Source organism: Poromitra crassiceps, assembly GCF_964638095.1.
Source record: "Poromitra crassiceps genome assembly, chromosome: 2".
NCBI classification, from domain to species: domain Eukaryota; kingdom Metazoa; phylum Chordata; class Actinopteri; order Beryciformes; family Melamphaidae; genus Poromitra; species Poromitra crassiceps.
The window spans coordinates 81,629,206-81,644,514 of NC_139624.1; the positions used below are offsets into that span (position 1 = coordinate 81,629,206).

General features: G+C 43.2%; 2 protein-coding genes across 2 annotated transcripts in view; one reads left to right on the plus strand and one right to left on the minus strand.

Annotated features, from left to right (window-relative positions):
- Positions 1-15,309, minus strand: part of cacna2d4a (calcium channel, voltage-dependent, alpha 2/delta subunit 4a) — a gene marked incomplete at both ends in the record, with an annotated part of 219,179 nt that overhangs the window by 99,985 nt on the left and 103,885 nt on the right. The window lies entirely within an intron of this gene.
- Positions 1-15,309, plus strand: part of lrtm2a (leucine-rich repeats and transmembrane domains 2a) — a gene marked incomplete at both ends in the record, with an annotated part of 33,364 nt that overhangs the window by 16,276 nt on the left and 1,779 nt on the right. The window contains 4 exons of the mRNA XM_083660301.1: positions 6,695-6,924; positions 7,929-8,054; positions 14,215-14,303; positions 14,883-15,040. Of these exons, the coding sequence (XP_083516427.1) occupies positions 6,695-6,924; positions 7,929-8,054; positions 14,215-14,303; positions 14,883-15,040 (603 nt within the window). The remainder of the gene's footprint in view (positions 1-6,694; positions 6,925-7,928; positions 8,055-14,214; positions 14,304-14,882; positions 15,041-15,309) is intronic.

Sequence of the window (15,309 nt, forward strand, 5' to 3'; positions counted from 1 at the left end):
TTAAGTTAGTTAGGTTAAGTACATACATAAGTGCCTGGGTAGCGAGCACATGGCAGTATTTGACAATTTAGCAGCTAAATCATAGATTATTGAAAGATATTCCATATTCCAGAACAGAAGTATTGGCCAGAATGACATGAACATTTATTGGACACTTATTCAGCGGATATCTTGCATGTTGCGTTCAGGTGCACTGTAATTTTTTTTTTTTTTTTGGTCAACATCATTTTGTGGCGGTCCAAATCCTTTTGTGGCGGCCCGCCACAAATTCCTTTATGTATGGGAAACACTGCAAGGAATTAATGAAAAGGCATGAAGCCAGAGATGCAAACAGGGAGAAAAAGAGAGAAAACAATAAAACAGAGACAAAAATGAATAAATAAAACTAAAAAACTGCTTAAAGCAGAGAGAGATGCAGAGAGAAAGAAACACTTTGGGCCCTATCGTTGAACGGCGCTATTGTTTGCCCTGCCTTTGCACTGCATTTGCGCGCCTCTTATTGCTATCTTCCCAGCGTCTAAGCCAGGGGCACTCAATTAAAATTCAAAGAGGTCCAGTTAAAGAAAATTTCCTCAAGCAAAGGTCCGGAACATTGTAACGTACAGTAGCTTGCGCTATGATCTATATCGCCATTGAACTCAACGATTTAAGTAGCCTACTGGTACAACATCTGTATGTAGTCAACAACTGACTGTTAAATCAAAGTAAACATCAACAATGCTTATTTACAGTTTTCATATTTAACTGGATTAATTATACATAACTAGCCTACTATAATAAATAAATGTTCTTTTCTCATTTCAAGTAAAATAATGCATTAAAAAATAACATACAACAGAGTGCTTTGGAAAAATGTGCATCTTAAAATTAAGTGCTTTAATTTAAGAGAAATAAGTTTCCCCTTTTCTTCACTCCATTTCACATTTAACACTCTCAGCCAACAAACAACCTTTTCTCTTGAGAGAAGTGAGCTCCCTATCTATGTATGTATGTATGTATGTATGTATGTATGTATGTATGTATGTATGTATGTATCTATCTATCTGTCTGTCTGTCTGTCTGTCTGTCTGTCTGTCTGTCTGTCGATCAATGCAATTGCAATGCAAACCTCGCATGCCGTTGCGTTGGGCAGTGAGTGTGCCCTGGTGTGTGTATGCGTGTTTGCTCATGTGTGGCGCTTCCATAGACAGGTCAGGATCGCACCTGGTTCGATCGATACTGGTTTTGATCTGCCCTTAAGAACAATGAATGGACATGTAAGAGTGGTTTCTTTTGAGCACACCATGTGAAATTACTATCTCCCGCCTCGCCTCCCCTCCGCCCGTGTGTCACACTCACACTCTCGCAGCACCACTCGAAGCAACTGATAGCGCTTTCAGACAGACACGGTTCTGGTTCTGGCTCTGGCTCCGTTCTGGAGTCTCAGAACCTTGGTGCTTTCTGGTGAACCAGCCCGTGTTCACACCAGTTTAAGCGGAACCAAAGTGGGAGGACATTATTCGGTAGTCCTTCTTCAGTTTTTTTTTTTTTTTTTAAGTTTATTAATTATTTGCTCTGGCGTTCGAGTGAACCCAGCCTTGGCCATCTCTTTTGCAAGTTCGGCATACGACTTGCTCTTTCTTGTACTGCTTTCTAGCTTTTCTTGAGATTCGGTAGATGCCCAAATCGCCACTAAACATTTGGTTTCCTCAGCAGACCACTGCAAATTATTTTTCTCCATGTTGTCACTGCCTTCTTCTCCTTCCTGCTCGTTTTCACAGCCTAGAATGAGACACGCCCACTGATGATGTCACGGTTCCCAAGGAAAACCAAGTATTTTTTGGTTCCGCTGAGAACCAACTTTTCAGGTTCCGAACCAATTGTTTTTTCGGTCTGAACGCGCCGGCCAGTTCAGATTAGGGTTCTGGAACCGGAACCGGCACGGAGCCCTGCCGGTGTGAAAGCCCTAAGAGAGAAACGATTCGCTTATTTGATTGGCCGAGTAGCATCACGTGTGATGATTTACAGTGCATGCATTGGTCTGTGAGCTTCCTGGCAGATAAACCAGTAGTACCGTAAAGACTATAAAACTATGTGCCGGTTAAAATAGAAACGGTCCGTGAAAATGTAAGTTATCAATGATTTGTAAGTTATAGGGCTTGGTCCGGATAGGACGGTGTCTCGGTCCGGATCCGGCCCGTAGTTCGGACTTTGAGGATCGCCGGTCTAAGCTATCGTCTGCCTCCACCATCCAGTTTTGCGCTGTGATGACACAGGTGTAGGCGTGGCCCAGGCGTGTCCGTGGGCCTCTAGCCTATCATGTGTCTCGCGCAAGTCTCATTTAGCGCTGTGGGGAAGATACCTTCGGTAGCCTATGTGCCGAGCACAAAGAGAGGTTTGGGAGTTGCCCGTTCCAAAATAGGCGTTCCAGCGCAATGTGATAGAAAAAGGGGCCGTGGGTGCTCTCAATTTTAACGCCAGGAAATAGCTGGTCTTAGCGCAAACACAGACGTACGCCTGAGCGCAGACAGTCTCCACATCTCCGTGCAGTGCAGGAAATCCTTGCTTGGATCCATTAACACACGGCATGGATGTCACTCTCCACTTGTGCCTGCACACACTCTTCTCTCCTCGGAATGCCACGTTGATTTTCAACTATAGCCTACATTGCAGAAAAAACACACCTTGATTTAACAATGAGAATTTGTTTGTCATGGTTTTATTAGGCTACATAATTCCCGAGCATACAGGTTTGTGGTGGTTTGTGGTGAGGTAACAATAGATTGCTTTTGAGAAAGTTGTGACGGTGTTGTGCCAAGCTGCCTCTCCCCACCCTGGCCGGCCCAAAACACCCAGGGCACCGACCCACACCCACCCCACCACCAAGCCTGCATACCCGTCCAGCTCCCACCTTCTCGGGGGAGACCCCCCTCCCCCTCCAGCACCCGGCGCACACAGACTCCCGCCCCGCCAGCCCCTCGTTCGCCTAATCCAATTAACACGTTCACTGCCAAGGACGTGTTGACACGTTTTCAGAATCCAGCTGTTGACTGCCAAGGACGTGTTAACACGTTCTCAGAATCGATTTTTTTTTTTTTGACGGTGGGACGTTGATCTAACCCTTTTACGTCTTCCTACACCAGAATTGGAGGTATTGAATGTGTATAATCTATTTTACCGACCCACTGAGTGTCGACATGTCTCTCCACAGTAGAAAGAGGCGACCCAAAACTGGAGGGAAAAGCGCGACGAAGCCGTTCTCATACTGTAAAATTGATGGCGAAAACGCTTTCACTTGCGCGCTGATGCACAGCGGTGGCAACGGTGGGGGGTTCCAAGAATAGATTGGATGCACACTTTGAAACACGCAGCATAAATATGACCAGAATCGCATCAAAGCTCTCAACCAAAACTCCACGAAACGAGCGAGTCCACCCAGACTTCCTCAAACAGCGGCCGCTCAAACAGGCAGCAGCCAGGCAGCAGCAACTTCGTTGTGACACGCCCGCTGGAGAGCCAGGGAGGCAGGAGGAGAACACACACGGAGGGAGGAGTTGGAAGCAGAGGGGGGTTTCCTGCTGTTATGGAGGAAATTACTGTTCAAAACTATTGTTTAGATGTCTGACTCTTACTGATGCCAAAAATGAATGGTTAAAGTGACTGTTCTATCGAATTTCACAAAAAGCCGTTTATCTCTGAATAATTTTTCTGACGCTGAAACCATGCTGTATTCAACTGCTAATGCTTACATAACTACTAACTCTACAAACTAACTCTTTTAGACAGAGAAAGCACACATTCTATTAGTTCTTTTGAGATATTGTGTGTTCACAAAATCTTAGCAGAAAAGAATCCTCGGGTCTTGAAAGATGAGCCAGAATCCTCAAAAAAACCCTCTGGCAGAAGCTAACTACAGTAAAAAAAAACGTCTGGCAGTGAATGTGTTAAAAAACGCATAATTTTTTCGCACAACACCTGTGTTCGGCCAGTACAGTAACCTCTTTCCCCGCAATTGCACGCATGTAACCAGCTTCTCAACAGAACGGATGGCAGCTGAAGTCCCTCTCGACAGTGACGGAAGCATGTGTCTTTATGTGCGCCAAGGGGAAGATGACAGAATAAATTGGTGGGATTCGATATTAATAGAAACTAATAGAAAATAGCTGATTAATAAAATGTGTGCTGGTGGAACGAAATTCAACTTCTTCAAATAGAGCAGCATCATCGCGGCTCTCAGTACGCTGCGTAATTACGCATGCAGTACGGTATATTACCCCAGCGGAGATAGAAGAGAGCCCGAAAAGCGATAAGCATACAGACGTTTGGGCAGCAGCCCTTTTTCAGCGTGTGGAATGGCAATAATACATAGGTGATTCACAGGTGGGCATGAGCACGTTATTTGATTTATATGCATGACAGCCTCACATCTCTATCTCTCTCTCTCTCTCTCTCTCTCTCCCTCTCCCCATCTAGGCTATTTTTTCTCTGTCCGTCTTTCTCTCTCTCACTCTCCCTCTGAGTGAGGAGGAAGCTGCTGACGTGACGCTGTGGTTTTATGGGCATGACCACACCTCCACAATGCTTTTGGGCATAAACACGCCTATACGGAGATCTGCGCCGAGATGACGTGAAGCGCAGCGGGCCGACACACCCACAATTAGGGCTTTTACCGCCGTTGGGAAGATAGAGCCCATAATGAGTATACATTATGAAATGAATGCAGTCCAGAGCAACATTTCCCTCATGAGTGTCACTCCGTCACTGTTATTGTTAGAATAACTACTCTGAAGTTACAAGCACATCACACACACATGCACGCACACGCACACACACATCCACACACACACACACACACACACACACACACACACACACACACACACACAGCCTTGTTAAAATGAGATGGCTTTCTGAATCTGTATAGAGCGCTGCCATGGAAATGTCAGCCAGACAAGGCTAGAGATACTGTATCTCTCTCCCTCTCTCTCTCACACACACACTCTCTCTCTCACACACACACACACACACACACACACACACACACACACACACACACACACACACACACACACACACACACACACACACACACACAACACAACATCACTATGGGAAAGCACTGCAGACCATGGTTGGTTGTGTCAGGCAGGATATGCCTTACGTTTACAGTTTTCATTTGTTGTTTGTGTGGTAGGGATCTTATCCACCTTATTTCTAGCTGCCATGATGCCTGATGGGTGCTTCTTCCGCTTCCGGTGTAATTTTTACACTGTTTTAACTTGACAAAAAAAACATCTATGAGGATTTTACAGCAGAGCCATTCTGCTCTACAGCCGTGTCGTTCGGGTGCTGGGATAACGTAATGCATTGTGGGTAGTCGGCTACTGTGGCTAATGCTAACGGCTAGCGTAATAGTTACTTTACATGGCAGTAAAACGGCACTGAATGACCAAATTGATTTAACTTTTAACCATTTCGAGTAACACTAGTTTCCATACGGACCCGCAGCGTTGGTTAGTTGTTTATAACGTGACTATATTTATAACTTTTATAACGGACTCAGGGTCAAATCAGACTGTGTGGATTCTCCAAATGTAAACTCCCATGGAAACATGGTCTCTGTGGCACTATAAGCGATACATGGGAATTTCCTTTGTGATTTGTGTGATTCCAGCATGTAAATGGCATATCAAAACCGCCTCCAGTGCAGGAAGCTTTTCTTTCAGAGTGAGCCAGTGTTTCCTCCCTCTCTCTCTCCCTCTCTCTCTCTCTCTCTCTCTCTCTCTTTCTTGTCTGCTTGAGGCTCCACAGTGACTATACATCGATACAACGCATGTGATAGAAAGCGCTTTAAAAAATGGCACACCATCTGCTCCCCACATGAAGCTGGGCATCATGTCTGACAGCTGTACAGGCCTCAGCGATAGCACTGATCCTTCTGCTTTCTACTTCCTAATTATGATTTGATTTCCTCCATCCTCGCTCTCTTTCCACTTCTCAACAAACACACTGAGTTATATCTGCTTGTGCATAAAGCATTGTAATGAAATGCTGGACTCGAAACTTGATCGAGTGACCCGCCTCACTGGATGAGTGACAGTGATTGATTTGACAGACTGTCTCACTGACAGATTGACAGACTGTCTCACTGACAGATTGACTGACTGTCTCACTGACAGATTGACAGACTGTCTCACTGACAGATTGACAGACTGTCTCACTGACAGATTGACAGACTGTCTCACTGACAGATTGACAGACTGTCTCACTGACAGATTGACAGACTGTCTCACTGACAGATTGACTGACTGTCTCACTGACAGATTGACAGACTGTCTCACTGACAGATTGACAGACTGTCTCACTGACAGATTGACAGACTGTCTCACTGACAGATTGACAGACTGTCTCACTGACAGATTGACTGACTGTCTCACTGACAGATTGACTGACTGTCTCACTGACAGATTGACTGACTGACTCACTGACAATGTCACTGACAAATCGCTTAAGCGACTGACCGGCTGACAAATTGGCTTAACGTTTAGTACTAATTCCCACTTTAAATTATATTTAACATTCTTTTTACTCCTCTCTTCGCAGCGCTGTGTCTCTCTCTCCTGACTGGTTGCTAGACTGAAGAGATTAATTGATTTGAAAAGTCCAGTAACCATGTTTTTCTCTCTCTCTCTCTCTCTCTCTCTGTCTCCTCCAGTCTTCCTCTGTCTCCTCTGGCTCCTGGCGGTGCTGCTGCCCTGCGCCTCCCCCTGTCCTCCCCCCTGCCTCTGCTCCTCGGACGGCCTGGTGGTGGACTGCGGGGGCCGAGGCCTCTCCTCCCTGCCTCCCCTGCACCTCCTGCCCCCGGGGAGCCGCTCCCTGCTGCTGCCCAACAACAAGCTCTCCTTGCTGGGAGCCACTGCCTTCGCTAACCTCTCCTCTCTGGAGGTCGGTTAGTTCTTTGTTGTTGGCAAAATGCATGGGCAGCCTCGCAGTGAACATCTTGTGGGTTGTTGTCTGTACTGGCCTTGCAAACTGAATTCCCCCCAGGACAATAAGTAGTACTGTATTTTGAGTCTCATATTGCTGAAAATATAGAGAGCCTCTGCTCTTGGTCTGAAAAGTTATGAAAAGTTGACATTTTCTAGGTTTTTGCTGGTGGGTCACTGGTGATTTATACATTATGTGCAAAGCCCACGTTCTTACTTGGAAAGTATGCAGGGTATGACTAGTAAAGTTCACCAGACACCTTCACTATCAGCAAGTATTTAAAATAGAATAGGTAAAATGATAGTTGTTGGAGCCTGTCAAAATGGCTGGTAGACTATCTTACTTGTCACAGCAATAATTTACCAGCATTTGTCAGCTGTCAACCTCCCACCCTGAATACTAATAAGTTTGACTGTTTAATATTTAACAGGTTAGACATCAGAGATAGGGTCAATCCACTGCCAATGCTGAATAGAGTGAAACTGCTATTCGAGGGTTAACCTGCCAATATCCATTCTCAATCATTCCTTCAAGGAAGAATATAGTATATGAACCTGGAAAAATGATCCTGAATGAAGACAATCCACTTCCTTAACAGGCGGAATTAACAGAAAACTGCCTACAAACCCCTGCTGATAATCTATTCAAATCTGATGAAACACAGTTGCATCTGTTGGCATTCTATCACAGATACTTTTTTAATAGAGATGAAGACTATTTTGGTACAGTAACGTTACAGAACAGTTTGTTCAGTCCTCCGTAGTGGCTGCTTGTTGGTGATGTTGGATTTTAAGCTATTGCAGCCGATATTAATAACAAATTTGAGAATTGTTCTTAAAAAAATCTTGCTTAGGATTTTTACTTCATAATTTATTTGTTGAGTCACTCTAAATACAAATGGCAGCTAAATGCCTCACATGTAAATGTACATTTAAATGCAAATGTTGTTTTGTGTATTTTAGGTGCTGGACCTGTCTAATAACTACCTGGATAATTTGCCAGCTGGTTTATTCAGAGACATGTCCAACCTGACAAGACTGACTCTACACAACAACTCACTAACAGGCATGGACAGCGACCTCTTCCAGGTAGGAACTATACATATTATAAAGTAGTTTACGATATAAATACTCTCTAAAATGCATGTAGAACTCTGAAAGATCCATCCAATCCATTAAATATCTGAACAGAGACTGTAGTGGGGAAAGAGTGTTTCAACAACTACAGAGCGGTGCTTTAAAGACTATATTTAGGAATATGGCCGACCTGAGCAGACATACTGCAAGAACTTGACTGGGTTTGGCCCCGATCCAGGTAGTAAATTAGTAATAGACCATTTGCTCGACACTTTTTCCCACTTTCATCCAAACTGAAGCAGTCTGTAGGGTGAGCTTGTGTTCTTCAGTTGTGATCCTGAATAAACTTGTGTTCTTCAGTTGTGATCCTGAATAAACTTGTGTTCTTCAGTTGTGATCCTGAATAAACTGAAGCAGTCTGTAGGGTGAGCTTGTGTTCTTCAGTTGTGATCCTGAATAAACTGAAGCAGTCTGTAGGGTGAGCTTGTGTTCTTCAGTTGTGATCCTGAATAAACTGAAGCAGTCTGTAGGGTGAGCTTGTGTTCTTCAGTTGTGATCCTGAATAAACTGAAGCAGTCTGTAGGGTGAGCTTGTGTTCTTCAGTTGTGATCCTGAATAAACTTGTGTTCTTCAGTTGTGATCCTGAATAAACTGAATCAGTCTGTAGTAGGGATGTTCATCAATTATCGAAAATCGATAATCGATCGTTAAGGATTGGAATCGATCCTGTGGCATTTGGATCGATTTTTTAATTATTAAAAAAAAAAAAAAAAATTTTTTTTTTTTTTTTTTTTGGGACTAGGCTTGGGTGGAATTCGTTCCTCCTCGCCCCACTCCATTGCACAGCCGACTAACGTGAGGTGGAGCTTCATATAGTCTCTAGTTTTCTGGCTGGGCATGGGCCTTTGTGCCAACAAAACTGTTTTAAACATGAGAAATTCACACCGGCATGCGCCGGGGACAGCAGTGTTGGAGAGGAGACACATTAAAATAAAGAGTTCATTAAGGAGAACACGTTGTCTTTCGTATTTTCTGCCATAGGCATTCATTTTGTTAAAAAAAAAAAAAAAAAAAAAAAAAAAAAAAAATGAAAATATTGAAAATTTTCTAAGTATTAATAAAATCGATAATCGATAATTGATCGTTAATTCTCACCGATTATCGATTTTGGAAAATTTTCAAAATGAACATCCCTAGTCTGTAGGATGAGCTTGTGTTCTTCGGTTGTGATCCTGAATAAACTGAAGCAGTCTGTAGGGTGAGCTTGTGTTCTTCAGTTGTGATCCTGAATAAACTTGTGTTCTTCGGTTGTGATCCTGAATAAACTGAAGCAGTCTGTAGGGTGAGCTTGTGTTCTTCAGTTGTGATCCTGAATAAACTTGTGTTCTTCGGTTGTGATCCTGAATAAACTGAAGCAGTCTGTAGGATGAGCTTGTGTTCTTCGGTTGTGATCCTGAATAAACTGAAGCAGTCTGTAGGGTGAGCTTGTGTTCTTCAGTTGTGATCCTGAATAAACTGAAGCAGTCTGTAGGATGAGCTTGTGTTCTTCGGTTGTGATCCTGAATAAACTGAAGCAGTCTGTAGGGTGAGCTTGTGTTCTTCAGTTGTGATCCTGAATAAACTGAAGCAGTCTGTAGGGTGAGCTTGTGTTCTTCGGTTGTGATCCTGAATAAACTTGTGTTCTTCAGTTGTGATCCTGAATAAACTGAAGCAGTCTGTAGGGTGAGCTTGTGTTCTTCAGTTGTGATCCTGAATAAACTTGTGTTCTTCAGTTGTGATCCTGAATAAACTAAAGCAGTCTGTAGGGTGAGCTTGTGTTCTTCAGTTGTGATCCTGAATAAACTGAAGCAGTCTGTAGGGTGAGCTTGTGTTCTTCAGTTGTGATCCTGAATAAACTTGTGTTCTTTGGTTGTGATCCTGAATAAACTGAAGCAGTCTGTAGGATGAGCTTGTGTTCTTCAGTTGTGATCCCGAATAAACTGAAGCAGTCTGTAGGATGGGCTTTTGTTCTTCAGTTGTGATCCTGAATAAACTTGTGTTCTTCAGTTGTGATCCTGAATAAACTAAAGCAGTCTGTAGGGTGAGCTTGTGTTCTTCAGTTGTGATCCTGAATAAACTGAAGCAGTCTGTAGGGTGAGCTTGTGTTCTTCAGTTGTGATCCTGAATAAACTTGTGTTCTTCGGTTGTGATCCTGAATAAACTGAAGCAGTCTGTAGGATGAGCTTGTGTTCTTCAGTTGTGATCCCGAATAAACTGAAGCAGTCTGTAGGGTGAGCTTGTGTTCTTCAGTTGTGATCCTGAATAAACTAAAGCAGTCTGTAGGGTGAGCTTGTGTTCTTCAGTTGTGATCCTGAATAAACTGAAGCAGTCTGTAGGGTGAGCTTGTGTTCTTCAGTTGTGATCCTGAATAAACTGAAGCAGTCTGTAGGATGAGCTTGTGTTCTTCAGTTGTGATCCTGAATAAACTGAAGCAGTCTGTAGGGTGAGCTTGTGTTCTTCAGGTGTGATCCTGAATAAACTTGTGTTCTTCAGTTGTGATCCTGAATAAACTGAAGCAGTCTGTAGGGTGAGCTTGTGTTCTTCAGGTGTGATCCTGAATAAACTTGTGTTCTTCAGTTGTGATCCTGAATAAACTGAAGCAGTCTGTAGGGTGAGCTTGTGTTCTTCAGTTGTGATCCTGAATAAACTGAAGCAGTCTGTAGGGTGAACTTGTGTTCTTCGGTTGTGGTCCTGAATAAACTGAAGCAGTCTGTAGGGTGAGCTTGTGTTCTTCAGTTGTGATCCTGAATAAACTGAATCAGTCTGTAGGATGAGCTTGTGTTCTTCGGTTGTGATCCTGAATAAACTGAAGCAGTCTGTAGGGTGAGCTTGTGTTCTTCAGTTGTGATCCTGAATAAACTTGTGTTCTTCGGTTGTGATCCTGAATAAACTGAAGCAGTCTGTAGGGTGAGCTTGTGTTCTTCGGTTGTGATCCTGAATAAACTGAATCAGTCTGTAGGATGAGCTTGTGTTCTTCGGTTGTGATCCTGAATAAACTGAAGCAGTCTGTAGGGTGAGCTTGTGTTCTTCAGTTGTGATCCTGAATAAACTTGTGTTCTTCGGTTGTGATCCTGAATAAACTGAAGCAGTCTGTAGGATGAGCTTGTGTTCTTCAGTTGTGATCCTGAATAAACTAAAGCAGTCTGTAGGATGAGCTTGTGTTCTTCGGTTGTGATCCTGAATAAACTGAATCAGTCTGTAGGATGAGCTTGTGTTCTTCGGTTGTGATCCTGAATAAACTGAAGCAGTCTGTAGGGTGAGCTTGTGTTCTTCAGTTGTGATCCTGAATTAAACTTGTGTTCTTCGGTTGTGATCCTGAATAAACTGAAGCAGTCTGTAGGGTGAGCTTGTGTTCTTTAGTTGTGATCCTGAATAAACTTGTGTTCTTCGGTTGTGATCCTGAATAAACTGAAGCAGTCTGTAGGGTGAGCTTGTGTTCTTCAGTTGTGATCCTGAATAAACTGAAGCAGTCTGTAGGGTGAGCTTGTGTTCTTCGGGTGTGATCCTGAATAAACTGAAGCAGTCTGTAGGGTGAGCTTGTGTTCTTCAGTTGTGATCCTGAATAAACTGAAGCAGTCTGTAGGGTGAGCTTGTGTTCTTCAGGTGTGATCCTGAATAAACTTGTGTTCTTCAGTTGTGATCCTGAATAAACTGAAGCAGTCTGTAGGGTGAGCTTGTGTTCTTCAGTTGTGATCCTGAATAAACTGAAGCAGTCTGTAGGGTGAGCTTGTGTTCTTCGGTTGTGATCCTGAATAAACTGAAGCAGTCTGTAGGGTGAGCTTGTGTTCTTCAGTTGTGATCCTGAATAAACTTGTGTTCTTCGGTTGTGATCCTGAATAAACTGAAGCAGTCTGTAGGATGAGCTTGTGTTCTTCGGTTGTGATCCTGAATAAACTGAAGCAGTCTGTAGGGTGAGCTTGTGTTCTTCAGTTGTGATCCTGAATAAACTGAAGCAGTCTGTAGGGTGAGCTTGTGTTCTTCGGTTGTGATCCTGAATAAACTGAAGCAGTCTGTAGGGTGAGCTTGTGTTCTTCAGTTGTTATCCCGAATAAACTGAAGCAGTCTGTAGGGTGAGCTTGTGTTCTTCAGTTGTGATCCTGAATAAACTGAAGCAGTCTGTAGGGTGAGCTTGTGTTCTTCGGTTGTGATCCTGAATAAACTGAAGCAGTCTGTAGGGTGAGCTTGTGTTCTTCAGTTGTGATCCTGAATAAACTTGTGTTCTTCGGTTGTGATCCTGAATAAACTGAAGCAGTCTGTAGGATGAGCTTGTGTTCTTCGGTTGTGATCCTGAATAAACTGAAGCAGTCTGTAGGGTGAGCTTGTGTTCTTCAGTTGTGATCCTGAATAAACTGAAGCAGTCTGTAGGGTGAGCTTGTGTTCTTCGGTTGTGATCCTGAATAAACTGAAGCAGTCTGTAGGGTGAGCTTGTGTTCTTCAGTTGTGATCCTGAATAAACTGAAGCAGTCTGTAGGGTGAGCTTGTGTTCTTCAGTTGTGATCCTGAATAAACAGAAGCAGTCTGTAGGGTGAGCTTTTGTTCTTCAGTTGTGATCCTGAATAAACTTGTGTTCTTCAGTTGTGATCCTGAATAAACTGAAGCAGTCTGTAGGGTGAGCTTGTGTTCTTCAGTTGTGATCCTGAATAAACTTGTGTTCTTCAGTTGTGATCCTGAATAAACTAAAGAAGTCTGTAGGGTGAGCTTGTGTTCTTCAGTTGTGATCCTGAATAAACTGAAGCAGTCTGTAGGGTGAGCTTGTGTTCTTCAGTTGTGATCCTGAATAAACTTGTGTTCTTCGGTTGTGATCCTGAATAAACTGAAGCAGTATGTAGGATGAGCTTGTGTTCTTCAGTTGTGATCCCGAATAAACTGAAGCAGTCTGTAGGATGGGCTTTTGTTCTTCAGTTGTGATCCTGAATAAACTTGTGTCCTTCAGTTGTGATCCTGAATAAACTAAAGCAGTCTGTAGGGTGAGCTTGTGTTCTTCAGGTGTGATCCTGAATAAACTGAAGCAGTCTGTAGGATGAGCTTGTGTTCTTCAGTTGTGATCCTGAATAAACTGAAGCAGTCTGTAGGGTGAGCTTGTGTTCTTCAGTTGTGATCCTGAATAAACTAAAGCAGTCTGTAGGGTGAGCTTGTGTTCTTCAGTTGTGATCCTGAATAAACTGAAGCAGTCTGTAGGGTGAGCTTGTGTTCTTCAGGTGTGATCCTGAATAAACTTGTGTTCTTCAGTTGTGATCCTGAATAAACTGAAGCAGTCTGTAGGGTGAGCTTGTGTTCTTCAGTTGTGAACCTGAATAAACTGAAGCAGTCTGTAGGGTGAGCTTGTGTTCTTCAGTTGTGATCCTGAATAAACTGAAGCAGTCTGTAGAATGAGCTTGTGTTCTTCAGGTGTGATCCTGAATAAACTTGTGTTCTTCAGTTGTGATCCTGAATAAACTGAAGCAGTCTGTAGGATGAGCTTGTGTTCTTCAGTTGTGATCCTGAATAAACTGAAGCAGTCTGTAGGGTGAGCTTGTGTTCTTCAGTTGTGATCCTGAATAAACTGATGCAGTCTGTAGGGTGAGCTTGTGTTCTTCAGTTGTGATCCTGAATAAACTGATGCAGTCTGTAGGGTGAGCTTGTGTTCTTCAGTTGTGATCCTGAATAAACTTGTGTTCTTCAGTTGTGATCCTGAATAAACTGAAGCAGTCTGTAGGGTGAGCTTGTGTTCTTCAGTTGTGATCCTGAATAAACTGAAGCAGTCAGTCAGCAGATTTCCCCATACACCAATGCTAGCTGTGGCTCTTGGTTTCAATGAGGGATGCAATCAGTGCTAACATGATTTTTAGGAAAAATAAATAGACATTTTTTCCACAATGTATGTGTCCTGTGAAGAAAAATATCTTGAATGCAAAATCTAAGCATATCTTTAAGCTAATGATTTATTTTCTGTATTTAGACCATTTAAATATTTAGTCCTTTAGTAGCAAACTGATATAAGTTAAAAGACAGATTAATGCATTCCTGAAAAGTGATTTTTGTCACTAACTGGCGGTTTACCCATCTTTTTATGTTTCACTATGACGGATTATATATTACAGGTATGTGGGAAAAAAAAGAACAAACAAATGAATCTGTCTGTATGTTTCTAAAGGGTTTGGGAGGTCTCCAGAGTCTGGATCTGTCTCTGAATGGTCTCTCCTCTGTTCCTCTGGGACTACTGGACGAGCTGCAGAGCCTCAGGTAGACTTGTGTTGTCTATACACATGCTTTTACACCGACATGTTAGGCCTTTAGCTGAAACTGTCATCCAAACCCACTTACACTGGGTGCAATGAGTTCAAATTCCTGGACTACTGACATTACCACCGGCCAATAGTGAGGAGGTCAAGGTGAAAGTCATAACGCCCTGACAATGTCCCTGTGACCACAGAAGGATGTTAGAGAGAAAGAAATCGAAGACGACTCAAGGAGAAAATTATACGTTTTTGAGAGCAGTTAGTGATTGGAAGAGAGGGGATATAATTTAGAGGCAAGAGGGTAATTGTTTAAAAGGTGAGCTTTCAGCCTACGAAGGAAGGGAGATGGACCGCTGTTTTGAGTGGGAAGGCCTTTCCACTAATGCTCCAACTCTGTATTCAGCTGCTGTCCCGATGGTCAATTTAGACTGGCTGATTGGTAGCTGCAGCAGCAATCCACGGGATGGCAGTACGTGTAGTGGCTGCTGATATCTACTAGACAGTGTGCCAATGCAACCAAGATAATTTCCCTGTGGCGAGTAAACAGATTTTTATTCTGATTATTGTAATTATCATTCCATAGGTGGCTGTCTCTAGCTGGTAACAGGCTCCACGGTTTGGAGAGGGCAGTGTTCGAGCCCCTTGCCAACCTGCAGCACCTGGAACTGGGACACAACCCCTGGGAATGTGACTGCAACCTCCGTGACTTCAAACACTGGATGGAGTGGCTGCTGTACAGAGGTGGGCGAATGGAACACAAAATAACAAAAAACAACAACAAAAAAAACCAATAAGACCGACTTATTCTAGACCTAAAGTCATGCCAAAATGTGAATGGAGAAATGTAGGTTGTGCTTTGTTGTGTTTTCTGGAGGAGAAACAAAATCCCATTTGTCCATTTGTAGTCCACATACAGTACTACACACACACACACACACACAAACAGACATTAGTCCACACACACAGACATTAGTCCACACACACTACATACACACTACACACCCCACACC